Source organism: Erinaceus europaeus, chromosome 1, assembly GCF_950295315.1.
Source record: "Erinaceus europaeus chromosome 1, mEriEur2.1, whole genome shotgun sequence".
Classification (NCBI taxonomy): Eukaryota; Metazoa; Chordata; class Mammalia; order Eulipotyphla; family Erinaceidae; genus Erinaceus; species Erinaceus europaeus.
Genome location: NC_080162.1, coordinates 80,376,765 through 80,390,541, shown reverse-complemented (window position 1 = coordinate 80,390,541; position 13,777 = coordinate 80,376,765). Strand labels below are relative to the sequence as shown.

Below are 13,777 nucleotides of genomic sequence, written 5' to 3'. Positions count from 1 at the left end.
CCTTAGAAGAGGCCTTTTTAGAGAGACAGGCTAGGAGTATGGATCGAACTGTCAACACCCATTTTCAGTGAAGCAATTACAGAATTCCACCTTTTGCACCCCATAATGATCCTGGGTCCACACTCACAGAGGGATAAAGAACAGGAAAGCTATCAAGGGATGGGATATGTAGTTCTAGTGGTGGGAACTGTGTGGAACTGTATGCCTCTCATCCTAAGGTCTTGTCAGTGTTTCCATTTTATAAATAAAAAATTTAAAAAAAAATTTTTTTTTACTTATATCTTTATGAGAGAGAACCAGAACATCATGCTGGCACATGGGATGCTGTGGATCAAACTGAGAACCTCATACATAAGAGTCCAAACCCTTATCCACTGCATCACCTCCCAGGCTACCCAAATTTAATTTCTAAATATCAAGTAGTATACGATGGGACAGTGGAAGTCTGTTGTCCATCCTTATACCAATTCCCTCCTTCAAATGACCTCAACCCACAGTGCCACCGAAAACCTCTAAGAGTGCCAGTAGAGCACATGCCTTATACAGAACAGGGACCCATGCTTGAGCCTTGGTACTACATATGAGCACCAAGCACCAAGGATGGTGGAGTGGTGCTGAGGGGCCTCTCTCTCTCTCTGTCTCCCTCCCCTCTCCTCTCTTTGCCTTTCTCTCTATCTGAAACTTTAAGAAGTAAAACAGTAAAGCACACACTGCCATGCATAAGAATCCAGATTCAAGCTCCCAACACATGGAAGCATAAAGCAAAAGGGGAAGAAAGCTTCATGAGTAGTGAAGCAGTGATGTCGTATCTCTCCTCGATCTTTCTCTCCCTCTGCTTTTCACTATCTAGCTGAAGAAAACAAAGTATCTGCCAAAAGCAGTGGAATCATGCAAGCATGAAGCCTCAATGAAGCCCTGGTAGCAAGGGGGGAAAAATCATTCTGTTAGTCAATATTTCCTCAGGAAAGAGACAGTAAAGTTGAAAAAAAAAAAAATTGACCCAGGAGCAATGGAATCTTGCAGGTACCAGCACCACACACAGACCTCAGAAAGATCAGCAAAGGGTACCTTTCCCTCCCTAGTTTGACACAGACCTCAGTGGCTAGCCTCAAAGGTTTAAGAACAGGAGGCAACAGCAGCTTTTTACAAGGTCACACATCTCTGACTACACTGCTGACTATAAAACAAAAATATTTTTTAAATAATTTATTTATTAATGAGAAAGACAGAAAGAGAGAGAAAAACCCAGACATCACTCTGGTACATGTGCTGCTGGGGATTGAACTGGGAACCTCATGCTTGAGAATCCAATGCTTTATCTACTGCGCCACCTCCCAGACCACTAAAACAAAAACATTCATCACTCCCTTCCCTGAAGACTCAGCAGGCATCATCAGTAACCAGTGACAATAAAAATGCAATTTATAAGGTCCAATGGCAGGCCATGTCTGTGAGGACAGAGCACAGGGGCTGAAGATTTTAGAATATGATAAAGTTGTGGGTGAAAAAACTCTAATCATGATCTCCCTCTCAAAAAATAAAAAATAAAAAAGTGAACAGAATAATCCAGAGGCCATGAGTCTGACCACATTCAATAAGAAGCTGATGCTCCTTAGGTTCTGGCATCTGCCTTCATTTCATCTCACTTCATAACCCCTCATTAGGAGAATTCATCATCTCCCAAAGCTCCAATTACATCTCAAGTTCCAAATGTTGGGCCCAGGAGACCTACCAAGTTGAGTACACACCTTACTATGTAAGGCCCTGAGTAGGCTCCCGCCCCAGGGAACTCCACGGATGGTAAACGGATGTTGTGTAATATATTCCCCCGCCCCTAAAAAAAGGTGAAAATGTTATCTAGGGAGGTGGCTCAATGGTATTGCATGAGCTAGACCCTGGGTTCCCTCCCCAGTGCTATATTAAAAAAAAAAAAAAATCTCAAAAGCCATTCAACACCTAGTCCAGGCCTTCCTCCTGCTGCAAACCTATAGATCCAACTACTTACTTGACAGAATGGTCTAGACATGTTTATTTTATTTTATTTTACCACTAGGTTATTACTGGGGCTCAACAACTGCATGACAAATTCACTGCTTCAGGCAGTCAATTTTTCCTTTTCCCCCTTTCCTCCCTCTCTCTTTCTCTCTGATATAAGAGATAAATTGAAGGGGGGGTGGAGAAGTAGTAAAAAGAAGAGATATGTGCAGACCTGTTTCACCATTCTAAAAGCTTCCCCACTACAAGAGGGGACCGGAGGCTTGAACAGGATCCTTGCACGTGGTAATGTGTGCACTCAATGAGATGCACCACTGCCTGGACCCACTACCTGGGCATTTCAAAGGCACCTGTGTAAAACTGTACTCAGCTCCTTCTCTACTTCTAGTCAATAACTTCTCCTTTTCACAGGCTACTCAGTGAATCACTAAATCCCCATCCTCAAAAATACACAAGCTGGATGGACACAAGGATCTCTAGGACACAGTCATCACAAGATATACAAAAGATGTGTTTACTGTATGCCCATGCTTTGTTTATCAAAGAGTGAATACCAATAGGAAGGTATATGTTATACATACAATATTTATGTATTTGCTTATGTTCTCAAAGAGAAACAAAGGACAAGTCAATGTAATAAAATAATCACCTATAAGGGAAATACATAGGGGGGGTCGGGCAGTAGCGCAGCAGGTTAAGCACACGTGGCGCAAAGCACAAGGACCAGTGTAAGAATCCCGGTTCGAACCCCCACTCCCCACCTGCAGGGGAGTCGCTTCACAGGCGGTAAAGCAGGTCTGCAGGTGTCTATCTTTCTCTCCTCCTGTCATCCCCTCCTCTCTCCATTTCTCTCTGTCCTATCCAACAACGAACAACATGAACAATAACAATAATAACCACAACAAGGCTACAACAACAAGGGCAACAAAAGGGGGGGAAATGGCCTCCAGGAGCAGTGGATTCATGGTGCAGGCACTGAGCCCCAGCAATAACCCTGGAGGCAAAAAAAAAAAAAAAGGGAAATACATAGGGCAAAGGATACTAAAATTAAAACATCTGTGACTACCTTGTTATCAGTCTGCTGTTTTGCAGTGGCAAGAATCAAACCCAGGGACTACCACTTAGGAGACTTGCATGCCATGGCTGAGTCAATCCCCACTCCTATATAGTTTCAGCTTTGGAAAATGTTTTATATTTACTTTTTAAAATTTCTTTATCAGAGGATTAATGTTTTTTTTTTTTTAATTTTCCCTTTTGTTGTCCTTGTCTTTTTATTGTTGTTGCAGTTATTATTGTTGTTTTTATTGATGTCGTTGTTGTTGGATAAGACAGAAATGGAGCGAGAAGACAGAGAGGGGGAGAGAAAGATAGACACCTGCAGACCTGCTTCACCGCCTGTGAAGCAACTCCCCTGCAGATGGGGAACCGGGGGCTCGAATCGGGATCCTTATGCTGGTCCTTGCGCTTTGCGCCACATGTGCTTAACCTGCTGTGCTACCGCCCGACTCCCTGGAGGATTAATGTTTTATAGTCAACAGTAAATACAATAGTTTGTACATGCATAACATTTCCCAGTTTCCACATAACAATACAATCCACCATGTTCCAGGACCTGAACTCTGACCCCCACCCACCCCAGAGTCTTTCACTTTGGTGCAATATACAACTCCAGTCCAAGATCTGCTTAGTGTTTTCTCTTCTGATCTTGTTTTTCAACTTCTAGCTATGAGTGAGATGATCTCATATTCATCCTTCTGTTTCTGACTTATCTCACTTAACATGATTCCTTCAAGCTCCATCCAAGATGGGCTGAAAGGAAAATTTTTTTAATTGGAAGATTGTTTTACAGTTGACAGTAAATACAATAGTTTCTACCTGCATAACACTAACCAGTTTTCCACATAACAACACACCCCCCCACTGGGTCCTCTGCCATCATTTTCCAGAACCTGAACCCTCCCCCAACCCACCTCAGAGTCTTTTACTTTGGTGCAATACAACTACTCCAGTCCAAGTTCTGCTTACTGTTTTCTCTTCTGATCTTGTTTTTCAACTTCTGCCTGAGAGTGAGATCATCCCATATTCATCCTTCTGTTTCTGACTTACTTCACTTAACATGATTTCTTCAAGCTCCATCCAAGATGGGCTGAAAAAGGTGAAATCACTTTTTTTATCTCTTTATTGGGGACTTAATGTTTTACATTCAACACAATAGTTTATACATACATAACATTTCCCAGTTTTCCATATAACAATACAACCCCCACTAGGTCCTCTGTCATCCTTTTGAAATCAGTATTTTTAATAGCGGAGTAGTATTCCATTGTATATATATATGTGTGTATATATATATATATATATATATATATATACATACACCACAACTTGCTCAGCTACTCATCTGTTGTTAGACACCTGGGTTGCTTCCAGGTTTGGGCTACTACAAATTATGCTGCTATGAACAAAGGTGTACACAAATATTTTTGGATGGGTGAGTTGGGTTCCTTAGGATATATCCCCAAGAGAGGAATTGCAGGATCATGGGGTAGGTCCATTTCTAGCCTTCTGAGAGTTCTCCAGACTGCTCTCCACAGAGGTTAGACAAATTGACATTCTCACCAGCAGTGCAGGAGGGTTCCTTTGGCCCCACAACCTCTCTAGCATTTGTTGCTGTTACCTTTTCTGATGTATGACATTCTCACAGGAGTGAAGTGATATCTCATTGTTGTCTTTATTTGCATTTCTCTGACAATCAAAGACTTGGAGCATTTTTTTCATGGATTTCTCAGCCTTCTAGATCTTTTCTGTGGTGAATATTCTGTCCATGTCCTCTCTCCATTTTTGGATGGGGTCATTTGTTTTCTTGTTGTTGAGTTTGGCAAGCTCTTTATGTATATACATTTTGGTTATTAAACTCTTGTCTGATGTATGGCATGTAAAGATCTTCTCCCATTCTGTGAGGGGGTCTCTGTATACTGGTTTCTTTTGCTGTGCAGAAGCTTTTTGATTTGATGTAGTCCCATTGGTTTATGCTTGCCTTAGTCTTCTTTGTAACTGGATTCACTTCATTGAAGATGTATTTAAAATTTATGCGGAAAAGAGTTCAGCCAATATTTTCCTCTAAGTATCTGATAGTTTCTAACATCCAAGTCTAACATACAAGCACTTGATCCAACTGAAATTTACTTTTGTGTTTTATATATGTGCTTTATATAATTTCAATTTTTAAAAATATCTTTAAAAATTAAAAGCATGGTAAAGAAAATTAGCCTGTTTCTGATGGTGGAACATCTCCATACAAAGTAAAGAATTACTAAATGTCTGTGCATCCCGACTGAGACACATTCTAAGGTACAAAAAGAACCACAAAGTGGGGTCTGGGAGATAGTTCCCTGGATAGGGTACATGCATATCTTACCATATGTGACCTCTGGCACCACAAGATTACACCATGAACAAAATAGAAAGGACATGCCATACATGGTGGAGTGGTACATTAGTGTCTCTCATTCTAACTGGAATTAAAAAACTGGATCAAAAAGGTCTGTTTCTGTGAAATTCTTTTTTTTAATATTTATTTATTCCCTTTTGTTGCCCTTGTTGTTTCATTGTTGTAGTTATTATTATTGTTGTTCTTGATGTCGTAGTTGTTGGATAGGACAGAGAAAAATGGAGAGAGGAGAGGAAGACAGGGGGCGGGGGGGAGAGAAAGACAGACACCTGCAGACCTGCTTTACCACCTGTGAAGTGACTCCCCTGCAGGTGGGGAGCTGGGAGCTTGAACCGGGATCCTTATGTCAGTCCTTGCACTTTGCACCATGTGCACTTAACCAGCTGTGCTACTGCCCGACTCCCTATTTCTGTGAGATTCTTGATTCATTCAAGTGCTCTATGTATGAAAAAGTATAACATATACAAAGAAACCTTAACATTTATGCTGAGTCTTACTGTTGTAGTAATAATCAAAATAATTGTTTTTAATTATGAGTACACTACAGGTGTGCCACATATATAGTTTTCTTCTTTTTTTTTTTTCCTTTTTTGCCTCTAGGGTTATTGCTGGGGCTCGGTGCCTGCGCTATGAATCCACTGCTCCTGGAGGCCATTTTTTCCATCTTGTTACCCTGTTGCTGTTATTATTGTTGCCATTGCTATTGTTAGATAGGACAAAGAGAAATCGAGAGAGGTTGGGATTGACAGAGGAGGAGAGAAAAATAAGACACTTGCAGACCTGCTTCACTGCCCATGAAGCAACCCCCCTATAGGTGGGGAGCCGAGGGCTCAAACCAAAATCCTTACACTGGTCCTTGACCTTTGTGCCATGTGTGCTTAACCCTCTGCACTACCACCTATCCCCACCCATACATAGAGTTTTCTAAAGCACCTTACAAATATCTACTAGCAAGGTTGGCACTTAGCTGGCACCTAGGAAGTTGGGTTTTGAGTGGTTCCCATAATTTACAGAACTTGTAACAAAGTTTCACTGTGTCTATACAGCTTGTGCAAACAGTATGATTTACACTGTATGCATGCTTTCCCTCAGGATATCTAGAATTTTGATCTGTGGTAGGCAATGGTTGCTTATAACATATAACCTGTCCTCACTGAAAACTCTCAGCAATGAATCTCTAACAAGCTTCCCAGGTAGATAAAAATTTTATACAGCCTGATGGAGCTCCCACTGAAGCCATCTGAGCAGAAATGTAATTATAATTTTGTTAAATTTTTATTTTGAGGGCTGGGTGGTGATAAAGACAGAAATGAGTAGTGAAGTAGTGCTACAGGTGTGTCTCTCTTTTTTTCTCCCTATCTCCCCTTCTCATTCAATATCTGTCTCTATCAAAAAAGAAGGAAAAAATGGCCACCAAGAGCAAATCTGTCATACAGGTGCCAAGCCCCAGCAATAACTAACCCTGGTGATAGTAAAGAAGAAAGAAAAAAAATTCAATAAATCTAAGGGCTTTTTTAAAAAGCAACATTGATTGTTAATTTTAAAATTGATATTTTTACCTCACCAATGTATTCTGGAACCCCCCACCTCCCCAGAGCCCTACCACACTAGGGAAAGATAGATGCAGGCTATGGGTATGGATTGACCTGTCAATGCTTCTGTCCAGCAAAAAAGCAATTACAGAAGCCAGAACTCCCACCTTCTGCACCCCAGAGAGATCTTTGATCCATACTCTCAAAGGGATAAAGAATAGGGAACTTTCCAATAGAGGGAATAGGATATGACACTTCTTTGTACCCTTCTTATCTACAATCTTGTTGATCATTATTAAAACACTAATAAAAAAAAAGTTGAAAAATAAGAAAACACAAAACAGAATTTGGACTGGGTATATTGCACTGAAGTAAGACTTTGGTGTGGAGGGGAGGGTTCAGGTCCTGGAACATGATGGCAGAAGAGGACCTAGAAGGGGTTGAACTGTTATATGGAAAACTGAGAAATGTTACTTACACATGTACAAACTATTGTATTTTACTGTTGACTGCAAACTATTAATCCTCAATAAAGAAAAAAGAAAAATTGATATTTTTATATGAACTGAAAATGATGTTATAAATATCCAAATGGTCCTTGGCAAAAAAAAGGTTCCCCACCCCTGCAATAAATACAGAAGGCAATAACAGATCTCAACAATGATCATGGGTGAATGCAGAAACCCTTTATGTGAAAGACAGCAGAGATTTTATAATAAAGCAGTCAGCTAACACCACCTGAACCCACTGATCAACCTAGAACCTCTAAATGTGTGACAACCAGACACCATGTACCTGTTGCTATCATAGCAGGAAGTATACAGCAATAGCTATGAGGTGTTCTCACCAAATTACCTGATCTGAATTTAATTAAGTTTCTAGGTCAAAATGCCTGCTGACAGAAAATAAGAGGAACATGTTAATCGATGCCAAAGAAGCAATCAGCCAAATCCTGGGTATGAATACCTGACAATAACTTGCTTTCTCCAACAAATCAATGCTGTGAGATAAGGGGGTGTTGTGGAAGGATAGGGTAGCACTGTCAAAAAATGAGTGTCAAAGCAACAAAAGGGTCAATCTGATGGTGTTACTCTCTAACTTAAAGCCCTCTGGGACAGTCCTCAGCTATACTTCTCATATTCTCTTGGCACTCTGTGTGACCTTCCTTCACTTCCTTGAAATAGTCTCTTCCTTAATTCCTCCCTAGGACCCTTGAAGATGTAGTTCCCTCTCCCTGGGAGAAGGGGAACAGCCTAGTGTTAGCTCTGGGATTAGGTTCTCTTCCTTCCTATGCACCTTCACCATACCCTGTACTTCTCATGGAAAAATAGGAGAGTATCTGTTTCCTATCTGTCCTTCTCCTGAGGACTGGAAGCTCCTTGAGGACAGAAACCATGTCTGTCTGTCTTTCTTCCTTCCTTTACCTTCCTTCCTTCCCCCTTTCTTTCTTTCTTTCTCTCTCTTTTTTTAAAAAGATTTTATTTATTTATTAATAAGAAAGATAGGAGGAGAGAGAAAGAACCAGACATCACTCTGGTACATGTGCTGCCAGGGATTGATTGAACTCAAGACCTCACAACTGAGAGTCAATGCTTTATTATCCACTGCACCACCTCCTGGACCGATTTCCTTCCTTCCTTCCTTCCTCCCTTCCTTCCTTCTTGCTTGTGTGTTATTTCTTTGTGCGAGGACCTCTGCAGTGAATGCATGTATGACAGCAGTGCTTCTAGAGGATGTTTTTCTTTTTTTATTGCCACCAAGATTATTGCTGGGACTCAGTGCCTGCATGATAAATCCACTACTGTCTATGGCCATTTTTTTCTTTTTTTTCTAAACATTTTTTATATTTATTTATTTTCCCCTTTTGTTGCCCTTGTTTTTTATTATTGTTGTAGTTGTTATTGATGTCGTCATAGTTAGGATAGAGAGAAATGGAGAGAGGAGGCGAAGACAGAGGGGGGGGGGAGAAAGATAGACACCTGCAGACCTGCTTCACCGTCTGTGAAGTGACTCCCCTGCAGGTGGGGAGCTGGGGGCTGGAACTGGGATCCTTCCGAGGGTCCTTGCACTTTGCGCCACCTGCGCTTAACCCGCTGCACTACTGCCCACCCCCACCCCTTCTTTTTTAATTTAATAGCACAAAGAGAAATTGAGAGGAGAAGGGGCGATAGAGAAGGAAAGAGAGACACCTGCAGACCTACTTGTGAAGCATCCCCCTAGCAGGTGGGGGTGGGGGGTTGAACCTGGGTCCCTAGGCATGGTAACGTGTGCACTCAACCATGTGTGCCACTGTCCAGCACTCCCCAACCTTTTATTAAATTTCAGATTGATACAGAAAAGAGGAGGGAAAGAGAGAAGAGATACCACAGCATCATTCCATCTTTCATGAAGCTTCCCCTGATGCTTTGCATGGTTGTCCTACATAGATCCAGGGGCTCAAATCTGGGTCCCTGGTATGGGTAAAGTGTGAGCTCTACCAAGTAAGCTATTTTCTGGCCCAGAGCTAGTGTGTTTCAACTGAGCTAGTGTGTTTTAGGCGCTAATAAACATTTGTTTAACACATGTAAACAAAGTATAGTTATGTGGTTTAATGCCATCCATCAGGTGGAATTTGGTACACACTAAACCCATCAAGTCCCACATCATCCTTATTGATCCATTTTAATTGTGACATTAATTTCTAGTACATGGGGCCCAGAGGAGCTAAGACTCACAGGGACAGACTCACCGTCTCGTAGGACTTGGGAAGCGGTACAATGATGGCCAGCACACAGATGAGCTGGAAGATGGCCCCCAGGAAGAGTCCGTACCGTAGCAGGTTCTCCAGGAAAGTGGGCTCAGGCACCTCAGGAGGTGAGAAGTCCAGTTCAGAGGCCATGATCACAGCTACCTGCTGCCTGAAGTCTCCTTTGGCTCACCACTCTCCAGAGACAATTCTAAATGCAAATGATTTAAGTGTCACTTTTATTTTTTTTTTTAAGATTTTATTTATTTATTCATGAGAAATGATAGGAGAGACAGAGAAAGAACCAGACATCACTCTGGTACATGTGCTGCCGGGGACTGAACTTGGGACCTCATGCTTGAGAGCCCAAAGCCTTATCCACTGCGCCACCTCCCGACCACTAAGTGTTACATTTCTACAACTGACTTTTGTTTGTTTGTTTTACTTTGCCTCCAGGGTGCTGGTGCTTGGTGCCTGCACTATGAATCCAGTGCTCCTGGAGGCCATTTTTTTCCATTTTATTGTACAGGACAGAGAGAAATTGAGAGAGGAGAGGAAGATAGGGGGAGAGAAAGACAAACATCTGAAGACCTGCTTCACTGCTTATAAAGCGACCCCCTAAAGGTGGGGAGCTGGGGTTCAAACTGGGATCCTTGCACAGGTCCTTGCACTTTGTATTATATGCACTTAACCCCGTGCACCACCGGCCCAACCTCCTACAACTGACTTTTCACTGGTTCCTCTAACACATACACGTACACACACACACACACACACACACACACACACACACACACGAACTGTGGTGAGATGTTAATAACTGTTGAAGCTAAATGGAAAATATAGAAATAGTCACTAGACTATCTCCCAACACATTTTATGTTTGAATTTTTTCTAAAAACAAAGTTAGAGAAAATGCAAACATTTCAACAAAAATGTCAAAACATATTTACTGAAAGTTGTTTGTTTATCTATTTATCCAGATATTCATTCAATGGACAGTTAGTCAACAAGTGCTGAAAAGTGAGCAAAGCAGATATCCCTGCTCTCTTGGGACTTGTGCCTCAAGACAGAGGCAGACAAAGCCCACATCCAGAGCATGATATGTTAGACAGTGATAACTGTTTTGAAAAGAACTTAAGCAGGGCACTATTTTATTTTATATATGAAGACAGCATCTCTCTGATGATTTGGGAATAGAGTGGCAGTGGCGTGAAGTGTGAGATGGAGCCATTCAGGCAAAGAGTAAAACAAGTGCAGAGGCCCCAGGGTGGGAAACAACACCAAATCAGCCAGAGATGGGCACTTAGGAGAGAGAGAGGGGAAGTAAGAAAGAAAAGAGGAGTGTGTGTGTGTGGGGGGGGAGGCTGGAGGACCCTGACACTTCATTATTTAAAGTACTGTTTTAAATTATCACCAGGATTATCACTAGGGCTCAGTGCTGCATAGTGAATCCACTACTCCTGGTGTCTGTCTGTCTGTCTCATAGAGATAGAAAAATTGAGAGGAAAGGGAAAGACAGGGAGAAAGACATCTGGAAGACTCCTGCTCCACTCATGAAGCTGACAGGTGGTGACTTGAACCTGGATCCTCGTACATGGTAAGGTGTGTGCTCTAAGAAGTGTGCCATCACCCAGCTCCAGACTCCAATACTTTCAATTTGACTGGGTAACTTGCCAGATAAGTGACATGAGATGACTTACATTCTAAATTGGGGGGTCAGAGTAAGAGGTGCCAAGATGGACATAGGGAGGCCAGTGAGATGATCACAACCAGGAACCCAAATAAGAGATGTTGGGTGGTGGCACACCTGGTTGGGTGCAGGCATTACAATGTGCAAGGTCCTGGGTTCAAGCCCCCAGTCCTCACCTGCAGGAGGAAATCTTCACAAGCGGTGAAACAGTGCTGCAGATGTCTCTCTGTATCTCTCCCTCTCTACTTCTCCCTTCCTCTCAATTTCTAGCTGTCTCTAGCCAATAAATAAATAAATGACAATAAAATATTTTTTAAAAAGAGAGAGAGATGCTAGGGACATGACAACAGAGACAGTAACTAGTGGTTGAAGGGCTGGTCTCATTTTACTTCTCTAGCTACTCGTTGCAAACATACCACATATCCACTCTAATACCCCGGGTCCAACTCCAAGAATTCCCCATAATTCTTGGGCCTTTAACCAAGCAACACACTACCAACAATGCCCTTCCCACTCTGACTGCTTGGAGAACCCTCCTATCTCCAAGACTGAGCTCAAGTGTCACCTGCCCAGCATGCTTCATCACTGTCTTCCTATCTTAGTATGACTAAACTGGCCCCCCTTCTACCATGGCACCCAGTGGCTTCCTCCTGCCTGCCTGAACAAGAGCTGGACAAACTTACTATGGAATCAGCCCCTACTGATAATGTATACTGATAATACTATAATGTCCTTTATGTTTTCAGAGATCTATGCAACAATGTAATTTTTGTCAATTCTGAGCTGTGCAATATGGTAACTGTGAGTGGCTATTAAATGTCAAAATGATGACTTGGCTAGATTGCCCCAAAGCAAAGGATTCTGGGACAGAAGAGAGCAGGGGCAGGGGGTAGGGTGGGAAAACACTGGGGACTCAGTGCATGATGGCAGTAGGGAAGGACCTAACTTGATTGTGGGAGTGGCATGCAGACACTTATAGGGAGAGGAGAAATTACACTTGTGTGTCAAGAAATGTACTGTAAACTATTATCCCCCCAATAAAATGATTTGGGGGGTGGGAAGAGTTGGTTAGGAGATGGTTCACCCAGTAAAGTGCACACTTTACCACATACAAGGACCCAGGTTTAAGTCGCCAGACACCACAGGAAAACACCATGCAAAGAGAAAGCTTCACGAGTGATGGGAGTAGTACTGTGGTATCTCTCCTTTTCTCCATTGCCCCATCTCTCACTCTCTACTGGAAAAAAAAGGGAAAAATAAGTCTACTAGGAGCAGTGAAAATGTATAGTCCCAAAGCCCCAATAAAGTTCTGGTGGCAGAAAGCAAAACTGAAATACAGCTTGTCCAAACTAAGATGACTATTGGTTAAATAATGCTCAACTCAGAAGATAGTATGAAAAGAACAAAAGTATATTAATGTTTTGTTTTGTTTTTCTTTTCACTGCTCCTGGTAGCCATTTTTTCCTCTTTATTGCAAAGGACAGAGAGAAATTGACGGGGGGCAGACATGTTATCTGCAGATATCTCTCTCTCCTTATCTCCCCTCCCTCTCTTAATTTCTCTCTGTCCTAGCCAATAAAAGGGAAAAAATGACTGCCTGAAGCAGTGGATTCATTATACAGGCATCAAGCCCCAGTGACAACCCTGGAGACAGAGACAGAGAGAAATATAGGCACCTGCAGACCTTTTTTGCTGCATATGAAGCGTCCCCCCTACAGGTGGGGAGCTGAACCAGGACCCTTATTAACCAGGGTCCTTGTACACTGTACTATGTGTTGGGAGTCAGGCAGTAGCGCAGCGGGTTAAGCGCACGTGGCACACTGTACTATGTGCACTTACCTGGGTGCTCCACCTCCCAGCTCCCTCATTAATATTTTATATTGATTATATGTTTATATATTGGGTTAAATAAACTATATTATTATTTTAACTCATTCAGAAAAAAAAAAGAGCAAAGTTGAAGGGCTCACTTTGTAATTATAAGACTTACTACAAAGCAACCATAGTCAAAACAAAATGGTACTAACGTAAGACTGGAGGTCAATGAAATAGAATAGAGAACACAGAGGCCAGGTGATGGTGCACCGGGCTAAGAGCACATAGTATGAAGCACAAGGACCCACACAAGGATCCCAGTTCAAGTCCCTAGCTCCCTACATGTAGAGGGGGTGCCTCACAAGCACTGAAGCAGGTCTGCAGGTGTCTTCTTTTCCCCTATCTTCCCCTCCTCTCTCAATTTCTCTGCCCTATGCAATAAAAAAAAATGGAAGAAATAAGGAGTCCAGGCGGTAGTGCAGCAGGTTAAATATACATGGTGCAAAGCACAAGGACCACCTTATGATCCCAGTTCCAGCCCCCGGCTCCCCACCTGCAGGAGGGTT

At 42.2% G+C, this 13,777-nt stretch overlaps 1 protein-coding gene across 4 annotated transcripts in view; it reads right to left on the bottom strand.

The window, feature by feature from the left end:
- MANBAL (mannosidase beta like) overlaps window positions 1–13,777 on the bottom strand; it is a 40,821-nt gene that overhangs the window by 13,867 nt on the left and 13,177 nt on the right. For 3 of the 4 annotated variants that reach the window (XM_007518443.3, XM_016186127.2, XM_060189649.1), the window contains one exon: window positions 9,707–9,914. In XM_007518443.3, coding sequence (XP_007518505.1) covers window positions 9,707–9,856 — 150 coding nt within the window. In that variant the 5' untranslated portion in view covers window positions 9,857–9,914. Of the gene's footprint in view, window positions 1–9,706; window positions 9,915–12,508; window positions 12,530–13,777 lie in introns of those variants that run through there. The other variant, XM_060189671.1, reaches the window with a different exon arrangement.